Source organism: Ixodes scapularis, unplaced genomic scaffold (genome assembly GCF_016920785.2).
Source record: "Ixodes scapularis isolate PalLabHiFi unplaced genomic scaffold, ASM1692078v2 PGA_scaffold1__304_contigs__length_218370807, whole genome shotgun sequence".
NCBI classification, from domain to species: Eukaryota; Metazoa; Arthropoda; class Arachnida; order Ixodida; family Ixodidae; genus Ixodes; species Ixodes scapularis.
This window is the reverse complement of record NW_024609846.1, coordinates 133,372,369-133,396,100: the sequence shown is the minus strand read 5'-3', so window position 1 is coordinate 133,396,100 and position 23,732 is coordinate 133,372,369. Positions and strand designations below refer to the sequence as shown.

General features: G+C 45.8%; 2 protein-coding genes across 2 annotated transcripts; both read left to right on the top strand.

Annotated features, from left to right (window-relative positions):
- The first annotated feature begins 13,787 nt into the window (after positions 1–13,787).
- Positions 13,788–15,890, top strand: LOC121835830. Its single transcript, XM_042290340.1, has one exon. The coding sequence runs from the start codon at positions 13,788–13,790 to the stop codon at positions 15,888–15,890; it is 2,103 nt and encodes a 700-aa protein (XP_042146274.1).
- A 2,429-nt stretch (positions 15,891–18,319) lies between these two features.
- LOC115308216 lies at positions 18,320–22,952 on the top strand. The gene is made up of 5 exons (XM_042290339.1): positions 18,320–18,359; positions 18,891–19,103; positions 20,872–21,010; positions 22,402–22,478; positions 22,695–22,952. Exons 1-5 carry the CDS (start codon positions 18,351–18,353, stop codon positions 22,950–22,952), a joined length of 696 nt encoding a protein of 231 aa, XP_042146273.1. The 5' UTR covers positions 18,320–18,350.
- Positions 22,953–23,732: the final 780 nt, after the last annotated feature.

Sequence of the window (23,732 nt, the reverse complement as noted above, 5' to 3'; positions counted from 1 at the left end):
ATTATTTCAAAGCAAATGAGGGCGAAATTACAGTCGATGTGCCATAGTGAATCGTTAATTAAACAAGAGTCCCACCTACACCAAATCTATGACGTCGCGCTTAGGCGGTGGTACAGCCTGTTGAACGGAGCATGGCCGAACGCTTCACACTTCGGAAAATGGGTACATGCAGCGCGTCGTACGCGGAGCTCTTGTGTGCAAACGCGTGCTTGTTTACACGCAATGAGTTGGTGTACACTCGATTCAAAGGTCAAACTGTTCGTGAGAGATTATTCAGCGTGAACTCGGTCTGCCTTTCAAGATTTGCGACACTGGTTCACGCTGTACATGAGACACGAGTAGCTAGTGCAGCACGACCGCTAACCTGAGGTCGTTAACGTGCATCACGCGCTATACTTAGTTTCACCTCCGAATGAACCGCAGATGCTGTTTCAGTGCTTGTGCACCCGCGAGCGCTCGTGTGCCCGCCGAGGCGTCATCCAAAACAATTAGCTCGCGCTTTTAGCACGTGTGACCAACAATGGTCCATGCTGAGTTGAGACGAAGTATTCCTGGTGTTCATAGCGCGTTCTGTAGAATGAGCTTGCGCTCCTCGTGCTCCTAGCTCCAACCAGTCAGCGACACGCGCGGGCTAGCGCGAAATCCTCCCTTTGAAACAGAAATTTCTAGCGCAAGCGGTCATTCCGCGAAAACACCTCTGAAGGCTGCACTTTCGTGCCGGTAGCCTTTGCTGTTTAAGGACAAGCCTCGGGCACGTGCAGCATTCGCGCGGAAATATATTTTGGTGTTGTAGTAGTATTTTGAAGTGCAGGAGAAAAGCTGGAAGCCACCCGCATCTATTTCACGAGCAGAGTGCTCGCGAAAGTAGCGTAAGCACTATTAACGTAAGCTACCACTTTTAGAAACAGATTGTAATTGTTTGAATAATCTTCTATTTATTCTTTTTTCCCAAAAAATTGATTCGTGATTGGAGTGATCTCCGAGAATACCGGTCACCAGTGATACCTGTATAGTGCCATATTGGCGTGACATTTGAGTGCTGTGCTCCTGATGCATCGTGTTCCTTTTTATTATTCCTGTTCTTTTTTTTTTTTTTTTTGCAATTTGACAATTGGATTTTTATGTAGTCGGACGCTGTGTTTCTCTATCGGTGACAATTTGGTAGTTTATGTACGAAATTAATCCCTAAATAATGCCCTCTGCACACTGTAGGCAATTTTATAAATAAATAGAACAAATAAATATCCGTGGGAAGGGTGCGCTAATAACTGAATGAATAATTTTCGATTAGTCTTTCAAAGGTTGGTATTTTACGGCAGTTAATCATTCAAATATTAAGCTGAGATCTGTTTTTGTAGTGAAGGCAAGTGGAACCGTTCGCGGGTTTTAGAGGTTCGAAGAGCTATCGCTGTAAAATGGTAAACACTCTCCAATGTACTTTTTTTTTTTTTTCGGACATGTTGGTTTGAATATATTTACTGTGGCGGATGCTTTCAACGCGTGAGCTCTTGTTTAGTGGGGGCATTCCTTCAGTAGTGCACCCGCTTTCTCTTGCCTCGGTATTACGCATATCAAATGATTATTAACCCCTCCAACTAGCAATCCGGAAAATGGGTTTTATCGACGTGTCTCATTCGCTATGGCAATCGGTTTGTTGGATGATGCTTCATCGACAAAATCGTCTCGTCGGCACTGCGCTGTCCCATCGACGGTTTCATCAAAACGAGCGCTGTGTCGTTTCGCAACGTAGCTTGCTTTGCGATAGCATTTATGGGCGAGCCCTGCGCACTTTACGCGTCCGTAACGGTCCGCCGGTCGGTCGTCTGTAACCATACAACAGATTGGAGCCACCACGTAACCACAGTGGAAATAGCGCTCCATACAATAGTCACAAGGTCACGTGACTATAATCCATGCGGGCGATGTAAACATCGTCACTGATGAATCCATGAATCCCGAACAAGAGCTCTGCCGGACAAAAGCTTTTCGATGACCCGCGCGAAACCTCAGCACTTTTTTCCGGAGACTTGGATAAAAGTACATCATTTTATGACAACACGTGAGCAAAGGATTAATGAAGAATTTCTTTAATTTCATTGCCGATCTTGATATGAGGACCGTATGTATGTTTCTGGGGACCGAAAGCTACGTTCAGAAATGTCTCGATATGGGCTCATCGGGGCCGCCAAATGGGGCTGCCGATGTCCGCGTCAATGCCTCGCCATGCATGGGACCTTTCGCTCCAGATTATTAAGTTGACTCTATGACCCCGAGAGAAAAGCTTCGTACCCTAACTACGGGTTTATGGACTTCATTTCGTGTCCAGTGAAGAACCCCGTTGCGATTGACGGGACAAGAACATATTCTGAAACGTGGTTATACAAGGACGGCTCTATGACTTTACGGCACAACTGCTGCCACAATAACACGCCGAATGCCTCCAACATGGCACCACCAAGGCACTGATAGCAGACGATAACGTTGTTTTTTATTTAGAGTTTAGCCGGAAATAACGTCAGCTGCAAAACGCAAAAAAAAAAAAAAAAGCGAGCACAAAGAAGCACGAGTGCACACTCGGAGCGCTACTGGCTACTGAATTTTATTTGGAAAACACGAACATATGTACACACATTATTATACCTCACCCCAAATGAATCTGAATTTCTTATTTGCTGAAACGAGCGACGACGCACTGATGCAACCGTCATCCTTCTTTACACTGATTTTGAATGAAAAGGTTTACTCCGACTTAACATAACAAATTAATAACAAAAGGTACAGACGTTTCGCCACCTATGCAGGTGGCATCTTCAGTATACACTGACAGACGTTTCGCCACCTATGCAGGTGGCATCTTCAGTATACACTGACACGTGTCAAACAAATTAATAACAAAAGGTACAGACGTTTCGCCACCTATGCAGGTGGCATCTTCAGTATACACTGACAGACGTTTCGCCACCTATGCAGGTGGCATCTTCAGTATACACTGACACGTGTCAAACAAATTAATAACAAAAGGTACAGACGTTTCGCCACCTATGCAGGTGGCATCTTCAGTATACACTGACAGACGTTTCGCCACCTATGCAGGTGGCATCTTCAGTATACACTGACACGTGTCAAACAAATTAATAACAAAAGGTACAGACGTTTCGCCACCTATGCAGGTGGCATCTTCAGTATACACTGACAGACGTTTCGCCACCTATGCAGGTGGCATCTTCAGTATACACTGACACGTGTCAAACAAATTAATAACAAAAGGTACAGACGTTTCGCCACCTATGCAGGTGGCATCTTCAGTATACACTGACAGACGTTTCGCCACCTATGCAGGTGGCATCTTCAGTAAACACTGACACGTGTCAAACAAATTAATAACAAAAGGTACAGACGTTTCGCCACCTATGCAGGTGGCATCTTCAGTATACACTGACAGACGTTTCGCCACCTATGCAGGTGGCATCTTCAGTATACACTGACACGTGTCAGTGTATACTGAAGATGCCACCTGCATAGGTGGCGAAACGTCTGTACCTTTTGTTATTAATTTGTTATGTTAAGTCGGAGTAAACCTTTTCAATCATGAATTCACCCGGCTTTTGGAACATTTTTGCACTTATTTTGAATGCCTCGAAAATTCTCCCCTCTGTTTTCGGTACCTACTTGCCCAAAATAGACATTTTATCTAGCAAAAAAAAAAAAAAAAATCATACGAACGCTTATCACAGTGGACTGCCAAGTTCCACAAGGGAGACCGCTTTACAGAAAGTTCATGCCCTGTGTACGATCTGGTGGAGCACGAAAGCACCCGATGTCAAAAGCCCGTGTCAAATGCCTCACGACTGACACCCCACCCTTTAGCCGCGCCTTTAAAAAGCTAGCTTGATCAGAAGCCCATGACGCGAATCCCCAGATCATATGGCCGGGTTCTCACCGTGATGGCGAAGCATTCTGCTTTTAATTAAGAGACAGCAAGTGTGCACGCGAGCGTGTGTAACGTAATCATGCCGTCATTTGTAGACCTTCAACATTTTAGGTTAAGGAACAATGATGCTACACCTGTACGATCGCCCACATGTGGTTGGTATTTTAGTCTACAGATCTGGTGCAATCCACATGCTTACGTGCATTTTTTTTTTTTTTATGCGCATGTTTTGCTGTTTTGTTTATGTTGAGGCATAACCTAGTTAGCCTCGCTGGTGCTCCGAGGCAACGGGAAGTGGCTGACGATTTTCTTAAAAATCATATTGCCTCTTTTTTTTTTTTTTTCGTTGGGAGACATTTGATTTATTATTCTCGTTTTAATGTTGACATTAGGGTTCAAGCTGAGTTCGGAGCGTCGTGTCTGCCAGACTCTTTTTGTCTTCTTGCTCTTGAGCTGTCATGTTTAAGCAATCTCTACCACTTTGGTTTTTTGGATACCGGGCAAGCAAATACCAACAGAGACAAACGACAGAATTCGAGCGCCCTTCCCCCGCACGGGGGGGAGGCGGGAGGCGCACGCACCGACGGCCTCGAAACGGAATGCTTACAAGGTCGCTCGGCCTGGTGCAAGAACTCGTTCTTTCCCTGGGAAAGGGCGAGAGAATGTGATGAGAGAACAGTGCCCCTCCCGTTTTCCCCACACTGCCCCCCACACCCATCACCAATCTCTTCTAATCTCTTCTTTGTAAGCGAAGAGGACTCGTCCTTGCAGGAGGACTCCCTTCATTTTTAAGCTGACAGTGTCGAGCGAGCTAAGCGCCCACCGGACCAGTTATCACCTGCCTCGCTCTCTGCGCCTGGTTACAAGAGGGAGCGTGATCACGTGGTTAAAGACAGACGTGCGATTAGTTCACCGGGCACCCCTTAGCTTCCTCTACACTTTCAGCTTAGGAGTGACGGAGCCCAGCAAGCAAATCACACACACTAAAAAAAAAAAAAAAAAGAGAAAAAGAAAAAGAAAAAAAAAAAAGAAGAAGAGAAGAAAGCGTTCAGAGGCGCGCGCGCCAAAACGCCGTCGAGGCGAGATCTCTTTGCTTTGGGGCATTTCGCCATCGGAGCGGCGGAGGGAGGCCCACCCGAAAGCCGGCGCACTCAGCTCGCGGACGAAGACGTCTGTCACGTGATGTTTACAGGCCGCACCGTCGGCACCCCTGCCTAAGCACGCCGACGGCAGCTCTTCCATGACTTCGTTGCCGCGACCACATGTCACCATTCAACCGCACTTAAAAGGTAAGTAGCTCATTTTCGCATGCGCCTTGAGAGATAATCGAAGTGCAGAAGGAATGAAAGATGCGTAACTTAACGCGATAGCGCGTGTTGTGTCAGAAAACGCGCTCCACCTTGTTGCTTCCGCTTTCCCCACTCAGTCGCACGAGGTCAACGCTTCCTCGCATCAGACTCGACTCGATTGACGTGTGCAGGACAAGGGCTCATTGCCATGGGAGTTTGGTTTGCTCTGGATTCTTTCGAACACTTCCTGTTCGTACCTTTTCGCTTTCCGGCGCCGTAAGAAGAACGGAAGAAGTCAAAAACACTGAACCGCGCTCATTGAATAATTATAATGGGCGCTCCCGCGTGCTGAAATTTAAGAGCATGTCATCTTTTTTTTTTGTCTAAATATATATATATATATATATATATATATATATATAAAGTTCTTGTCTTAGGCAGTGGTGTGTTCGTTTCACATCGCGCATCCCCGCTCCGCGAATGCGGCCACCAGACGGTCATGTTATATGTCGAAAAATTGCCTTTCTGGAGCGTTCCGGAGGCTGGCGGCAGCGTGCTGAAGCTACGTGTTTTACTCGTTCGTCGGTATTCGCCGAAAAAGTTATTTAAAACCCTGTGTAAGCCGTGCGACTTCCCGTTGAGAACACGTCAAAAGTTTTTCGGAAGCGCAGTGCCGTAGGAAAAAGGCGCAACTCGTCAAAATCAATTTTACCGCGGCGTGATCAAAGCTTCCTTGGCACGCCGAAGCGCTGCGTCTCTCTGCCTTCGCGCGCTTGGATACCGATCAAGAATCGGTGCCGCGGCAAAGTTTTGAAGGTGTGTCGCGCGTGAATGTTTTTGTATCATAAATCGGGCACGGAGTTCTGGGTCGTCCAGCTGTTCCGGCAAGTTGATTTGAATAAAGGGGAAAACAGTATGGACGGTTGCTCTTATGCACTATTAACCATGGCTATTAACCATGTTCCATATCTGCTCTAATGGATCACATGGCAGCACAAATAGAGCAACGCTGTGGAGCAAGTTTGGTTTTCGAAGGCAAAACTACAAGACAGCGAGAATTAAAATTTGTGAAGCGCGACCCACGCGGTCGTGTGCAGTCCCTTGGCCAATCACAATTAGGTGAGTCGCGCTCAAACGTCAAGTGCAATAAAGTAGGTTTATAATGGTTCAGCACTAATCAGTGATGAGGAGCTATCGTGCACAATATTCTGTAAACCGTCGAACGACGAAAAAAAAGACGTACTGAGTGCGACTCAGTTTGTGCGAACAAGTGATCGCTGGTTTTTCCAGTTTTTCTCTTTGAAACCAAGGGATGTCATCCAAGTTGTTATTGCTACGGAAAGAGCTCATATAATGTAAGCAAAAACATTTCGTGCTCGCTAATACTAATTGGAAGTAAAATGTGCCGATGTCGTGTTCGCGCTAACAGTATCATGATGTGTCACTCTCAGAAATAAAGGAGCCAAACGGGTGGACATTGGTTCTTCTTGCCAAGAAAGAACCCCTTCGAAAATTGAACCTTTACAAAGGTGCTTTCTCCGGTGAAAACGCGAACTGTTCGAAAAAAAAAAGAAAAGCAGAGTTGTTGGGCCTCTCTCAAGCTGACTTGGGGTGAAAAAGGTTCTTGTTGAGGACAAGAGAGGGGGAAAAGGTTCTTTCAAAAGCGAAGGTCAAACAGACGACCGGTTTTGGCGGTTCCTGGGGGCGCGGTCAAGGACATTAGGGGAGGGGGGCGGTCACTTTCTTTATGTAAAATGGAATGATACCTAAACATAAACACATTGGAATGGGCGTTGATTCGCGCCACCTAGCCAAGGGAGCTGCATACAACGCAGCTCTGACATCACTTCCCAAAAGTGGCGAAAATTTTCTTTTGCTTTCTCCGCTGATTTCTTCAAAAACCACATCTATTTCAACGTCCCTAAAGACGTCGCGCGTAAGTTTGTAACTTCTTAACCGCGTGGCTGACAGCGAAGGAGATTTGCGATGCTGGCGGAGGGCACGCAGCCAATATTTTTTCGGTAGTATAATGTGAAAGGCTTGAACTATAACCGCCACTGTATCTGTTTCCGAATATTTACTCGCTACAACTCTAGAGCGAGCGTCTGTCACCTTGGCGCTCGAAAATCTGCTTATGCTCAGTGTTGGCCCCTTTTTGCTGTCACGTGACATTGCTCGGCAAAGCAGCTCGAGTGCTCACACGAAAGATTTTGAGCACAACCCATATGGGCCCGGTCTCGTGCGAGTTGGTTGGTTGCTTTTGGAATTTACTCGCAGGCTCTCGCTCACTGCGCCCATTAGGTTTTATCCTGAGTGTTTTTCAAAAGCGCCGAGCAGGTAATAAAATTTCGTGGAAAGGACGGGTTGGAACGACGGGCTCTGTACCGGCTGCAGGTGAAGTCACATATTGCCTGTAAAACCGTCGTAAATGACTTCCGTGAGACATCGAACTGCGGAAAGAGTGAACTTGCGCATTTGGTCATGGCGTTGATTGGATGTCATCGAGGTGGAGCATTGTGCTCTTCACTTAGTTCATACCTGAGTCATAGGAGCCGGTAAATGATTCGCATGGAGCATGAGTTTACGAATTTCTCTGGTTTAAAAGGGTATTTCTGAACCGTCAACGGCCAATGCAATTCATTAGGTTACGTCTTTATAATGTTACAATGGTGACAACCCAAGTTAAACATGACCATCGGCACGATAGTAGTGGTTTATAGCAAAAATTAAAATGATTTGCACCTCGTGAGGGGCGAAACAAGGAAAGGCACGCGTGCGCGGTTCCTCACCCAGCAGCAAGGCGCTGCAATAGTACTCATCAGTAGCTTCCTTGCAGACATGACCGTAACTGCCATTTGGTTGTACTGTGGGACGGAACGAGGTTGAGAAAGATGCGACTCCGAGATAGGATGACTTGCAGAAGCTGGGCCTGCCTCTCTTGCAAGCTGTAGCCCACGTTTCCTCGTTTGCTAAATTGGTTAGAGGAACCATCAAGCGGCATTAAAGCATTTGCTACGCCGCGTCCTAAAATTACCATAAATTTTCATAAAACCTAATATAAGAATTTGATTTTGATTAAGTGGGCTAGTGTTTGCAGAAATAGAAAGCGAAAGCCTGATCGCCTTTCCCCTTCTACTCACCAGTGAAATAAGGAAGGGCGTGCCCACAGGCGCGTCCGACATGCCCTCTTGCTGAACTACAACGAAACTCGACAAATATACACTAACCGCCGAATTCAGAAACCTCACTCGAACTACATTTAAACTTAAGGGCCCCTTCACTTCCTCGAGGAAGGCGCGAGGGCCGGCGCTGGCCAATCGCGAAGACGCATCCGCCGTCGCGATTGGCCAGCGCCGGCCCTCGCGCCTTCCTCGAGGAAGTGAAGGGGCCCTTAAGTTTGAGTGTAGTTCGAGTGAGGTTTCTGAATTCGGCGGTAAACATAATAAAACAAATTGGGGAGGGGGACACTCAAGCTCCCCTTTAAGGGCGTGACGCGATAGCTTGAACTCGCTTAATTACTGTTTCATTAACTAGTACAACTCTCATTATGCACACACGCACCCCTCGTCATACATCATGCTTCGTTTCGTGCTTAGCGTTCATCGTTGTCAAACCTGCTGGCGTAGTTTTCTATCTCCTTTCTTTCTCTTCTTCTCGCAACTAGCTGGCGGTCTGTAGCTCTGGCTTCAATCCACAGTTGAGACGAAGTGCAGCATTTGGTTCGCACGTGCCCTCGTTGAGCTGGCGGTCTGTAGCTCTGGCTTCAATCCACAGTTGAGACGAAGTGCAGCATTTGGTTCGCACGTGCCCTCGTGCCGAAGAAACGCAGGGCGAAGATATGCGCTGGCGCCACCAGCCTTCCCCATGCCGAACGCTACACACAACATACACTAGACCTGCACTAATAAGCAACCTGACGGACTATTAGGCTGGCTCTTCCGGTAAACGGGAGCTCTAACTCTATGGCGTTAAAATATCCTGTTCTTTTACGGAGACCTTCGCTCCCGCCCCCATTTCGAAATCCGCTTCCACATTTCTGTTTTGCTTTCTTTGCAACAGATGGCGCCAATCAACGTGTGTTTTCTGGTTCCGCGGTGTTCCCTTCGGTCGAAATTTTATACGCATGCAAACAACAAGTGAGATCGGTTAGACGTTCTGCTTGAGCAAAATAAAATAAGAATGCGCAGAAACCTGACCTCATCCAAAAGCACCCGCCAAACTCGCGCAGCATGTGCAGATTCATGGGTTACCACGGAGATGCTGTGACCGGGGAAATAGTCTCATATTATTTCGCAACGACGTAATTTTAACGCGATAGCGTTAAGGCTCCCGTTCCGCGGAAAAGCCGGCGCAGTAGTCGCGGTAGTGGTGGTACTTCTGAGCGAAACATTCAGATTGGTCCAAACGTCGAGCCACTGAATCTTTCCAGAGTAGCGCAACTCCCAAGGTTCACGTCGAAACCATGCCGCGGCGCTGCCATCGACTGCTACAAAAAGCCCCTTGTGTGTTAAAAGTAGCGCCATTCATTGTTGTAGAAATGCACGCAGCGCGTGCCCCGCACCGCTTTCGGGAAGAACATGGCGGCTTGATTGCGGCGGCTTTGTCGAAGCCACAATCAAGCCGCCATGCTCTGTATTTCATCTCAACTGAATCTGGGTTGAAGGCAACGATACGGGCCACCAGCTCTAATCACGAACAGCCAGTTGAAAGAAGAAGGGAAACAGAGAAGAAGAAGAAACAAAATCACGCTAGTAGGTTTGGCAACGACCTACGCTCAGCACGAAACAAAGCATACTGTATGATTAGAAGTGTGTGTAACGAGAGATGTACTAATTAATGAACTAGTAATTGAGCGAGTTCACGGTATGCTGTTGTACCCATCAGGCGGAGCTTGAATGTTTGCCCCCCCCCCCCCCCCCCCCCCCCCCCCCCCCCCCCACTCTCCTGAAAAATGTCCATTGACTGAGGCGTGGCCGAGCTGGAGAGGAACGGAACGACGGAACTGCGGTTCTACCACCCGATCTACTGTCTGGCTATGAAACGCATGATGACATCCACGGATGAGAGTAATGACGCCACTGTGATAATATTGCGGCAATTAAATTATTCTTTGCGTAATGTGTAAGATATAATTTTCTGCTCATTGTCTCGAACTACTTCAGTGCAATTATTTTTTTAACATTGCTCCTTAGTTTTGCAGCTGCTCTCATTTTCCTAAATTACGACGTCTCTTTCCGGAACCTGTAGAAAGCTCGCGTTTTCTTGTTATGCCAGCTTGCCGAGAGGGGACAGAAAAAAAAAAATAGCAGGGCGTAGACGAGGCCCATCCGTGACCTAAGCATCGTACCTTGGAGCAAGGCGACATTGACGTTGCCGGATGGCACAAGAAGAAAAGAAGACCAGGGCGAAAGCGACAGCACACCTATACAAAAAGATTGAATGTGAAGACAAAGCTTGGAGGCCAGATTCCGCTTGACTTAGGAAAACAACCGGGTTACTGACGCCACGTCGTCTGAGTTAGTACCGGCTGTACAATGCGAGTGACGCGATACCTTTAAGCAGGCTTAGGCTTTCGCCCAAGCCCTTGTTGTGCGAAATTTGGGTGCCCGTCCTCACAATAAAGGCGGATCATCATCGCGACCTTCAGTAGCCGGGGGAGGGGGGACTGCTTTTCATAACGGGGGGGGGGGGGGGGGGGGGCTTAAAGTGCTGTTTTAAAAAGGAGCTGGTGGTTTTTCAACCAAGACGAGGTGAACTTTTTTTTTTTTTTGCTTTCTCTCTTTTTCAGATTTCGCTTGACTTAGGAAAACAACCGTGTTATTCGCGCCACGTCGTCTGGTTTAGTACCGGCTGTACAATGCGAGTGGCACGAGACCTATAAGCTGGTTTAGGCTTTCGCCCAATAAGTTAAAATTGTGCGTCCGTCCCCACATCCTTTGACTGGAACCACCTGGCTGCACCCGTAGTCTCCATCATAGATCATGTTCTTTTTAAAAAAAAACCTTGGAACGCATTTTTTTTTATAATCTTCACTGATTGCATTTTCCTGTGTATCTGTGTCTGTTTTTTTTGTTTTTTTTAACTCATGCAACCACTTCCCCCTATGTAATGCTCACGCCCTGAGGGTAATATAAATAAATAAATAAATAAATAGAAGCGGATCATTGTCGCGACCTCCGGTAGCCTAGAAAGCACTACAGTTTTCGTAAGTGGTGTTTAAAAGATGGACCTGCGGCTTTTTTAACCACAGTGATTCTTTTTTTTTCCCCCTTTCTCCCTTTCTCGCGCGTGCTTTTGCTTTCGATCCGCTCTCAACAGCGAGAGGCAGCCGAATGCTATGCGGATCTGCATATCAAAAACTGTTTAATGTTAAGGACTAGAACTTTTACAAGTGGCTTTTGTGTCGTGAAGGTTCTTTCACTCAATTAGCATTTAAAAACTAAAGGAACAAGGAAGAAGAACACCGGTCTGTGTGCCAATAAAGTGAATAAAATGTGCGTAAGTTACTGCTTTGAGTATGTTCATTGATAGTTATTTCATTACAACTCGAAATCAATTACAATGGAATGCAATTACTTGTACTTCTCGGCAGTTTTAGCCTAATCTGATTACATTTGCGATTGTTCGGGGAAAAGGATTAGTAATACAATTTAGCTACTTCAGTGTGCATCCGTCTTGTTCCAACGCGCGAGGCTTGGGTGGCAGATGACATTCGTTTGTACGTGTTTCTTTTTTCTTTTTCCTTTCTAAACCGTTTCGCAGAAACCTGCAATAAAAAGGTTTTGTGATTTTCCTCTACGTTACGAAAAGGTTAACCTCTAGTTTTAGGGAGAAAATAATTTTTCGAAACTATAGAGTAACTTCCTCCAACTTAACATTCTTGCTTAATTTACTATATTACTATATTGCTTGGTCAGGAATGTAATCAGTTTGCTCATGACCTGGGAAAGTAATTTATTTACTGTAATTTCACTACAGTGATGTCATTACAACCATTCCTGATTGCGATTGGTGGATTTTTCTTACACCTGCACTTTTTCCGCGTTAAAGCGGTTGACACAAGTGGGTAGAAGTACGGCCGCTAGCTCCCCAGTTTCTTTTCATTTTCTTTTTTTTGAAAAAAAAGTTTATCCATTTATTCATCCATTCCTTTGCTGCGGGTAGGTAGGCTTGGAACCGGTTGGCGTTTGTCAAGGCTAGGGACAGATTAGTAACAGACAGGCCTATCCTCCGTTTCACTCTAAGCTGGACTAGGCGCCGAGGCTACGGGCCATCAGGTCCAAGCAGGAGCCAGTTGGACAAGTCACGTGCTTGAACAAAACGCGAGCGGGTGACAGGCGGATCGGACGGTGCAGAATGGCTCGTGACTTCTCCCGCTGCCCTCTGGTTGGACCTGACAGCTTGTAGCTTCGGCGGCTAGCCCAGCTTAGGGTGAGACGCTGTATAGGCGGGGGATTTTAAGCCGCTGTGAAGGTTTTTCCCGACTCCCTTGCTGTGTGGCTTTGGAGCTGTGAACTGTGTCCGGAGAGCCTGGTGTAAGGACGTGCCTTCCCTTCCCCTTTTTCTTTTTCCCCTCCCATGCTCATGACCGTGGTTGTTGCTGTTCTGGAGTCAGCAAACCCAGCCGCTTTGGATGGCCTTTCCAGTGTTGTAACTTCTTTTTCTTGCGTTTCACACTCTCTCAAGTTGAAAAAAAAAAAAAAAAAATCTCCACAGCAAAGTTATAAATGACCTTACTTAAGCAAACGGGGGTTCAGTTCAGTTTGGAAGCAACATGTCGATGAACGTAAGCGCGTGGACGACCGAAGATCTCTGCGCATGGCTGACTGAGAACCAACTAGAAGCAGCGTGCTCTTCGTTTCGAGGTAAGGCTTCCATCGTAGTAATGCGTAATTTCTTCAGAGTATTGCTAAAGGCACATTACCGCTAAAAGGCCCGATATTGATGAACGGAGAACGATTATTAATTAGAAACATCAGCTTTCTGAAATTATTTGTTTCTTAAGCGGTTTTTCGGAAATTGAGCCTCATAATTGAGCCCGATAAAGCACCGAACGCGAGGATATTCCTTGAGCAGCCAGGGGCCTGATTTGGCGGTACTGTGCTCCCGGCATCTGTATTTATATTGATGACACGTCACGTTGGCTATTCAGTAAAGAAATCATTTCTATTTCAGCTTAACACACCAACATGACTTTAATTTTTCGATGCACGATATGTGACATCGCTAAATTTTCTCTCGGCAAACTGTTGCAGCACCTTTATCTGATACATAGCCAAGCTCCAAACTTTTCCCTTACGTGCCAACTTAACTCATGCACTGCTCATTTCAAAAAGTTTGAATCTTTCCGAAGGCATGTGCATCGAAAACACGGCAATCTCTTGAGCAGTTCGCACTTCAGTAGCACGGCGGTCAATGAGCACGTTGGTGACAATGAACAAAGTCACGAGGGAAACGATCCACCACATGACATCCGTGTAGCTGCTGTGTCCCCCTCAAATTCTGTCATGCATTTTAGGCAGTTATTTGTGGGGTTAAGGGACACCCTTTGTGGCTTCATTTTAAGCATGAAAGAGAAGCATTGTGTTCCGGGTGTCGTTCAGGAGGATGTCACCGAAAACATTCGCACGCTTTTTAACTTTTTTTCGTGTCACTACGTAGCCATACTGAGAAGTCATTTGGCCAAGGTTGGTTTAAACACGGAGGAGGATGATGACTTGAACGAAATCCTGAGTTTGGATGAGTGCTTCGAACACGCCCTTGAGGCAGTCAGCAGTGAGCATAAGCTGACAACGTACTGCAAACGCAAGTACGACTTAGTTGAGCCTATAGAGTGTCACCTTGATAGCGCTGATGGTGAGAAAAGAGTTTATCACTACATCCCGGTCTTGAAAGTAATAGAGGCTGAGCTAAAAAAAGGTGACGTAATGTCGGCTCTCTTGACCAGTAACGCGCGACGGGAAAACAGGGAGTGCATGACAGACTATTGCGATGGAAGCCTTTTCCAGAGGCACGAGCTCTTCGCAAGTGGAGAATTTTCCTTGCGTCTCCACTTCTACACTGACGAATTTACGGTAGTGAACCCGCTTGGCTCGAGAAAGAGCGAGTACAAAATTGCGGCGTTCTACTTCGTTATTGGCAACCTACCTGCGCAGTATCATTCCCAAATGAAGCACATTCATTTGGCTATGCTCTTCAAGCACAGCCATTTGAAGAATCACAGTTATGGGGAAGTTTTAAAACCTTTAGTTTCAGACTTAAAAAAGCTTGAACATGGGATTCAGGTTAACACTGCTGTAGGAGCGTTAACAGTGCGGGCAGCGGTTGCATGTGTCTGCATGGATAATCTTTCAGCGCATCAGTTCGGCGGATTTTCGACAAGTTTTAGAGTGGGAAGAATTTGTCGGTATTGCATGGCCACCTCTGAAACTATGATTGAAACAGATGTTTCGACGTTCAAATTAAGGACACTCGATATTCATGAAATTCACCTGCAAGCCGCAAAGGCGGATCCTGAACTTAGCAAAGTGTACGGTGTCACTCGCGAATGCCCGTTCTCGGAACTCAAGTTTTTCGACGTGACAGTCGCTTGCCCTCCTGATCTGATGCATGACTTGCTGGAAGGCATTGTACCCCGCGTGATCAAGCTTGCGCTAAAAAAGCTAATTGATGAACGCCACTTTACACTGGAGTTCTTGAACAAACGAATCAAGTCTTTTAATTACGGGTTTTCCGACAGCACTGACAAGCCCGTGCCTATACCAAAACAAAGCTTGAGTAAAAGGGGATTAATTCCTGGCAAAGCTGTCCAGAAAATGTCGTTGCTGACATTCCTACCACTGCTTATCGGCCACAAAGTGCCAAAAGGTAACCAAACCTGGAAAATGTTCCTTCACCTCCGCTGTGTAACGGATATTGTTTTCGCTCCATCAATTGAAAGGTCATGGGTGCCATACCTTGAGCATCTAATCAAAACCTTTTTGGACAGCTTTCTGGAGATATTCCCAGGTCATTTTCATGCAAAAATGCATTACCTCGTCCATTACCCGCGCTTCATTACCTTGTACGGGCCGCTGAGGCACGTCTGGTGCATGAGGTTTGAAGCGAAGCACCAGTATTTTAAAGGAATCGCCCGAATAACTCGTAATTTTGTCAACGTTACTCTGACGTTGTCAAAAAGGCACCAGATGCGGCAGTGCTACGAGCGCCTAAGTAGCCTAGACGTAGGCTATGTACCCATGGCAGCCGCTAAGGAAGCGGCTTTCATGACTTTGCCAACGTCGCTGCAGGAAAGCGTCAAAGCCTATTTCGACACCGAGTGCGATGAGCAGGAAATTATGGTCGAAGTCAAGGCGCTTAAGAAAGGTTCCGTAATGTACAAAGTGGGACTGCTGTATCCTGTAGCTCTCTTACACGCAGAAGAGATCCCGCTCTTCTTTGAGATTGAAAGGATCATAAACGTGAGGGGCCTGTGGATGTCATGTGGTAAGCTCTTGAGGCCCACACATTTCCTGGAACATGAGCACGCGTATGTCGTCAAAGAGACAAGCGACTGGCACTCGTGCCAACCTGGATCGGAGATTGATCACACACCTTTGAACAAATATGCAAATTCGAAAGGTGACATCACGGTTTTTCTGAAGTATCGCATCTCCGGAAACAAATGCTAAGCCTGACCAGCTCGTGCTCTCTCTTCCCTCGGAAGTGCGCGTTCTTATCTCCTGCTGTCGCCAGAATAGCTAGATCGGTAATCGGTAACGCAGTCCCTGCTCTCCCGGCAGCTTTGGTTAAAATCCGCACCGCGGGAAGGGAGGACGGCAAGCGGGGTGTGGGGAAGTTCGGGGGTAAAGTGACAAACCAGCCACCTGACCTCTACGTATAAATAATAATCGAAGCGTTCTTGACACCTAGTGCTAACGTGTCCATTTCCTTGGCTTTGCATCAGATAACGAGCTCGACGGCGAGGAGTTATTCAATTTAACTGACGACATGATAAAGACACTGTTCCCGACCATGAAGAGCCAGCTTCGTTTCATCAGAGCAAGGAAAGATCTGCGCGAGGAAAGGTAGGAGGAGATTAAAAAATGTTCTCTATAGCAGCTCGCCCAAACCTGGCATGACCATTGTACATGTCATTGCGTATTTCGTAGCTCGGCAAACGCTGCGGAACCGGAAGCTCTCCCGCTCATCGTGGAACTGGGATCCACACAAGATCCGCCAACAGATACATGGCCTTCTGTTTATAAGTTGCCGCCATTTCCTCCTGCTCTTCAAAGGGGCCTGGTTGAAAAAGACAGGAGCCTTTTCAAGCCCGGACAGTCAAGGCTTCGTACAATGCTTGTCCGCGCTCTCGCAGAGGATATTACGAAATACTCACTGTAAGTTAGAAAGCAATAATATATTCGAACAGAGCATTTCTACTAGAAAACGCATGGTTATCCTACAGTGTATTTTTAACTCCTTTTGAATCGCTAACCAAAGCTTATCTCGAATCACCTTCATTTGCTCACGTGATAATTTTTTTGCTGCTTGTATCACATACGCAATGAGGGCATTCGCTCTTCAATTATTATACCCTTCTCTTTGTAACAGGTACCCAAGTAAGACGCAGTATAGTGACGTTTTCGCTACACTTGGAGCAAGGTATCCGTTTCTGAAGGACAAGGACACAGGTAGATGCGTAAGTGTCCGTGTTGAGATCAAATGAAATAGTTTATTTGAAATTGACCATTCGATAAAGAAATTGTTGTCTGCTTTAGTGTTTCCAGTGTTTGCTAAGAGTGCACGTTGCTCTCATTAAATTAGGAGCCTGTTCAGCAAATAATTCGCGTGAAGCCTTCCTATTATTCTGCTATTCCCTTATCGATTACACAGATGATGCAGGAACAAAGGTTACGGACTATACGCGAAAAATTTTCTGCATTTTTTAGGACTTTCTTTTAGTGCAAGTTCTAGCTTATAAAATATGTTCCAGGCAATTACCTTGCCATGAGCGGTACTGCAAAACCTCATTCATACGTATTAAAGTAGAAGGCGAAAGAAAAAAAAACGCGATATCTGACGAAATGCATGGCCCTAGTGAGACTCCTATTGGCGTAATACAAACGAAGCTCTTTGGTCGCGCGCGTACAAGCCGGGAAATCCAGTCAACCACGTGCGTATTCGCGAGGATTTACTGTACAGTTCGAGGCACTGTTAGCGCGAACACGGCATCGGCGCTTTTTTGCGTCTTTCATACAAAATATATAAACGAATGTAAAGTTTTACTGCACTGGTTAATGAGCAAAACAAGCCCATTCCACCGTGCTAGTTAGTATTAATTGTATATTTTCATTTGATGAAAAAAACAGGAAAATCTCCGGGTCGCTTGTTCGTGCTAACAGTGTCTCGCAGTGTACTTCGGAGAATTCTTAACTGTTGATTCGTGTGAAAGCTAAAAATTAAGGCAGCTGTCCTTTTACTTTCTCCTTTTAGGACACAATCAGACAATGCGTTCAAAACAAGCTGAAAAAAGAACGCAGGCCACTAGTGTCCTTGAGGGAAGTTACGGATTACAGAAATAAATATGGAACTAAGGGCCGAGGAAGGAAGCGCTCAGCAGAACACGATATTGCGGGGCCGTCTGCCAAGGCATGCCGCCGTGTGAGTAGACCATTTCACTATCTGCGTTTTAAACAGTGTACAATTTCGCATGATCTTGTCAACGCTACTAGAGACCAAGCAACTGATTTGGTTTGCCACCTGTGTTGTAAATTGCACTTGTCCGTTGTTAGCAATGATTACGATATTGTACTCACCAACGTTCGTGCCTTACGAGGGGCATTTAACTTACGACGTCTCCTTATTTTTTAATAAATATGTTACATGTGATAGAAACCAAAACTTTCGCCGTTGGCCTACACGGTCATCCCGCAGTTATTTTCTGCGAACGCCGGACCACAATCACACGGCCGCTGCGAAGGCTGTTTGAGGAGCCTGTCGAGACTGTTGCCGCGATGGTAGCGCAGCCGGTAGAGCGTTTTTTTTTTTTTTTTTGAACAGGTACAAAAATAGATACTGCGCCTGAGTATCGAATGCTGGGCGCGCTGTTATTAAACAATCGCTCTACCGACTGCGCTATAGCCGCGGCAATGCTGCAGGTGCAAACTTGCGACGCACATTACTTGCACAAAAGAAGTAGCAAATTAGCTGTACAGCGTAATTATAGTCCACCAGTCAGATAATGAACAGCTGCTTTTAGTTGCACCCTGCTGAGGAATATAAAATGTTCACGCCGCCCCCATAATTAAAATTTAGCTCGCGTGTTTCAGCTTACTGGCAGCAACTTACATCCACAGCTATTTTGATGGGTCGCGAGAGCTATTTGTCGAATGCCTTGCCCAGCCTCTGTGGGATCAACACACCGAACCTGTTTGAAGCTTGGCTGAAGGGTGACTGGGGCGTATGGAAAAGAAAGCGCAGAAAGGCAGGTGCTAGACGCACATTTATGATTGAATCGACCAAAATTTATCTGCACTCCGTTGCTGAAAAATATGCCATTAATTGGTTCAGCATACGAGCCACGTAGAAAGTTGCTTTTTCATTATACTCTAGTCAAAGCTGTGTTCAGTCTGTTGAAAGCCTACAAGCTTGAACGGTGTCTGCAGCTAACAAATTATGCTTTCTTCTAGGGCTCCATTTCTTCTAACAAATGTGAGGACGAGGCCAGCATCCGTCACCACATCGCCGTAATGAAAGAAGAGACAGCGAAAGTGGCTGCGGACATGGATCTGATTCGAGACCGCATGAAGCGGACGTTCAAAACACGGCAAGATCTTATTCTGCGTGAAACTGGCGTGCGCACAGTCATCGAGGAATTTCCAGCGGTCACGCTGCCTGGCATGGTAAGTCGACATGCTGCAAGCGTTTTTACGGAAGCTTTCCACCGGCGTCTTTGTTCAGTTGTGAGGGTGCAGTCCAGAAGGTGAGACATAGCTGAAGGAAGATTTACATGCTACACCACAGCGCGGCATGCGGTCTTCCCCAGAGGAAGACGGACAAGCTTGGCCTGAGTCAAATACCTTGCAATTTTTACGTTTCCTTAAATTTTAGTCATAAGCTTGCATGAAGTTTGTTGAACCTCCGCGCCTTTGTTCTTAGCTTTCACATAGAACATAATATCGGCCGTCGGAAAACTCTCCTTAGCAAAACCAAGACGCAGATAACTCAAGTAAAGCACAAGTATGAGAGAATAGGATATTGATATACACGGAGATCAAAAGCGTTACATACTTTTTAAAAACTAGGCGCTGTGACGTACGCGAAGTCCACATCTATACATAGCTTATGCAGCCACAGCGAAAATCAGTGCGATAACAATTGTCACATATAAGGGGACAGGGAATTAACTAAAATCAACTAATGAGCTTTTTACTGGCTACAGTAAGCGGACTGGAACCTTAAAGGGGGGGTGCAACGATTTTATGATTAACAGAATTATCATCTCGTAATTTTTACGTTGTTTATTGTGTCCAGGAGGATAGAGAAAACACATCCTTCATTAAAAATGTCACGCTTCCGCTGTATAATCGCAAAACAAAAGCCGAGCTTTTTCCCCCACCTACAGCCCCAAGCGGCAGCCGAAGGAACTACGGCGAAAAGATTACGTGACCTCGCGCGGCTCTAAGCTGCAGCCTAACGCCCGCTAATGTCAGCAGAGAGAGGGAGAGGAAGCGTCCTCCGAGATAGCACACGGGAGCCTACACGACACTCCGAAAGACGTCACTCGGAGTGCGACCAGGTGTGACCCTGAAGACTGGGAGTGAGTTGAGGGGTGCCCGAAATGCCAATATTTATCTTTTTTTTACGCAACAACTAGGACGCGTAGGCAAAATCGGATTTCTGTTCTTTACTTCAGAAGTGTCAAAGGGCAACTTCTACAATTTTCTGACAGAAGTCCGAAAATCGTTGCACCCCCCCTTTAAAGAGGCGATTATATTGCTACGTGGTTCCCTTTCAAAGGATTCTCCTAGCACGCCCGTGTTCCGAGATGACCACGAGGCACAGAGCTCTTACCCGGTGTGACGCACCCGCTGCGCATGGTATCTCGTCTAACAACAAGGCAGAGTACCAAGCGAGGCTGATTAATTTTTTCCTTTTCATTCTTGGGAACAGTTATTGGCTGTGGTTCTTACCCCTCCTCGCTATAAGACAAGCCTCTCCACACAACTGCGTTACACCGGAAATGAGCTTTGCGCCGAACCCCATGGTCTTGCGTGCATAAATATATTAATTTTGTTGAAAATCTGGGATATCTCGGAGCACGGGTGGGCTAGAAGAATCTTTCCAAACGGAACTATTTATGAATCTGACAGCCTTTTCACTTTTCACTAAAGTTGTCACTTTAAAGCGTGTCCATTTACTGCGGCCACTAGAACAGTTAATTAGTTGATTTTAGGGAATTAGGCAATCTAGGCTGACAATTATCATCACCTCGGTCGCATAACTTGTGTGTGGAGGTGGATTTCACGTACTTCTCAGTGCTTTATTTTATAAGGTCACCTCACATAAAATTCATTCCTTGATGTAAGAGGGTATTTATTACAGCTCTAATTTTGGAAACCCGTGGCACGTGTAACGGGACAGTCACTACTCACTACTCTTAATTTACAGCTATTGCAGGACGCTAAATTGGCGTTTGGTAAGGACTTCCTGGAGGATATGAGGACAAAGATGAAAACATTCGAGGTGTCCACCCTACTATTCCTCAAGGGAAAAAATTCCCCCCTGGACTTCCAGGAGCTTATCGAAGGTATAATTTCCATATCTGACATTGTTAGAACCTCTGCGAGTGGAGTTTTACGTACTAAAGCACCATTGTGCAGCATTAATGCACTATTTCATACATCAGTTGCCACGTTTATCCCCACAGCGCATAAAGAGGAAGAGTGATACATAATAATGATCACACTTTATTGTCTTTATCAAGGTACACACCTGTAAAATATCTGTTCTCATAGTTAACGCGACTTTGGCACACGGGCTAATAGCAAAGGATACAGCGTTTTGAGCTGGTTCATTTTTATAGTTATTATATACTTCAAGTAAGTTTCAATAGAGGTGGGAATACGTTTTCCGAGAAAATAAAGTGGAGGCAGTTGGTGGGAACTACTTTCGCTTTAGTATGGCTTTATTTTCCTATTTACTAGTAGCTGCTATTCCCCTAAAGAGAGTAATAAAACATTCTGCTGGTGTATCTGGGGTGGTTTCAGAGCGCTTTATTCTTGCAATTTTTGTTTACATGCAAGCGCGTGCTAGCGTTTGCCGCCCTGAAAGCTTGAGCTTGGAGTGGTTTCGAGTCGCTTCAAATCCAGCTGCAGAATTTGTCATAAGTATCTTTAGGAGTCCGAAAAGGTTGATGGCATATTCTGCTTGTGGATTTGGAGCGAGTCGAAACCGCTCCATGCTCGAAAAAAAATTCTGCGTCAATTTGACGCTGTGTGTCTGCTAGTCTAGCGCTGCCAAGGCTACAGCGCGCGCGCTCGCACTGTACTCCTGGCAGGGCTAGAGTTGCACATCCCCAGCGTCAAATCTGTAAGGAATTTTTTGCGGATCTACACGAGACGTCCCATTAGAGCGGTAAACGCTAGCACGAGAACACACGCGCTTAAAGATTGCAAGCAAAAAGAAGCCCCAAACCACTCGAAACCACACAAAGCTACAGCGGCTCTTGGTTGTTAGACTATTTAGACAGTCGGTAGAATCTGGGAGCTCCTTTCATTACTCTTATGGCGGCTTGTAGCGCTATCAACAACAGATGCCCCTTCCCCTCTCCACGGTCCAAGCTCGAGCCCTCTAGAAGGAGCGCGCCAAAGGCGCTGCCCAAATTAGCATGAGATTAGTAGGAGCCTAAATGCCCACACCTGTGAACTTTGCGTCGTGTGCCACCTAAAACGGCCTTGATGACAGCCCTTCATACCTGGTGTCAAGGCCGTTCTAGGCCACCGCTGCCCTGATGTCAGATATGAAGGGCTGACATCAGACATGCTGTGTACAAATCTCACTAGAAATCAGTGGCGAAGGCATACATACCTTCCATTCACATATAGCGTAATTATATTTTTCAGTAAGAGAACAAAAGGAGTACCCAGACAAGATTTAGTATAAACTTCAATACAATTGTTGCGGCTGTTTTGCTTTCAGAGGATCCAGAGAAGGTGGCCCTCTTTAACTTGCCCCTCATCTTCAACGAGAAGCGTCAGCTGTTGTTCACAACCGAGGTTCGTTGATGATTACTATCTAAATGACTGAACCAGCTCTCATTTCAGTCGGAAATATTGCTAAAATAATAAGTGTGCTGGACATGATCATCCAGTTACATTTAAATATTTCAATGACCTGAAAAGTGGCCCAAAATGTCGCAGTCACCTGGTTCAAACCACGAGAAACATGGAACACGACGTATCGTAATTTTGATCTTGCTTTCTGTGTTCCAGGAAGTCCGGATACTGACGCCAGTCATACAAGTTGAAGAAAAAAAACACCACATTTTTTTGGATGGCGTACGGATCGTCAGCGGCATCAGCACAACGGTAGAAGCTGTCAGCACCTTGCTGGCAGCTTACTACGTATTTGATGTAAAGTATCCGACTGGCATCGCCCACACCATGGGCTTTCTCGGGCACCATTTTTGTTCACTCGGCGAAAATATGCCCATTCCAGTTAAAAGATTCGAAAGTTTTTTGGCGGTATAAATGTTAGCGGTTTATGATACTTTCTGTAAATATTTCATTCATAAAGAGTCATATATTGCCTTGATGGATCAAATAAACGAGTGCGAAACGAACCTGATCTTTGTATTTGTTCCTGCGCTGGTTCAACCGAGGCGCAGAAGTCTATAATTGCATAAATTGGTCTACTCCAACACTAGCGGACGTTTTGTTATGAAGGTTTTGAAAGATATCTGAAATATTCCGGCTAAACTTAAAACATTCATGTACTGAGGAAACAGAAATGACATTTATCTGGCATTAAAAACAGTAACATTGTATTATTAAAGATCATAGGACCCAAAAGGGGTCCTACAAGAACCTATGTAAGGTTCATTAAAAGCATCCAAAAAGGATTCTACAAGAACCCATGTGTGGTTCATTAAAAGCACCCAAAAAGGATCCCAGAAGAACCCATGTGAGGTTCATTAAAAGCACCCTAAAAGGATCCTACAAGAACCCATGTGTGGTTCATTAAAAGGATCCTTCAAGAACCCACGTGTGGTTCATTAAAAGCGCCCAAAAAGGATCCTACAAGAACCCATGTGAGGTTCACTAAAGGCACCCTAAAACGATCCTACAAGAACCCATGTCAGGTTCATGAAAAGCACCCAAAAAGGATCTAACAAGAACCCACGTGTGGTTCATTAAAAGCACCCAAAAAGGATCTAACAAGAACCCATGTCAGGTTCATGAAAAGCACCCAAAAAGGATCTAACAAGAACCCATGTCAGGTTCATTAAAAGCACCCTAAAAGGATCCTAC

Bases quoted from the DNA above. Each gene is read 5' to 3' on its own strand.
- LOC121835830 (XM_042290340.1), top strand. From the start codon at position 13,788: ATGAAAGAGAAGCATTGTGTTCCGGGTGTCGTTCAGGAGGATGTCACC.
- LOC115308216 (XM_042290339.1), top strand. The intron at 21,011-22,401 runs GTATAATTTCCA...TTTTGCTTTCAG, and splicing joins CTTCCAGGAGCTTATCGAAG to AGGATCCAGAGAAGGTGGCC. The intron at 22,479-22,694 runs GTTCGTTGATGA...TCTGTGTTCCAG, and splicing joins AGCTGTTGTTCACAACCGAG to GAAGTCCGGATACTGACGCC.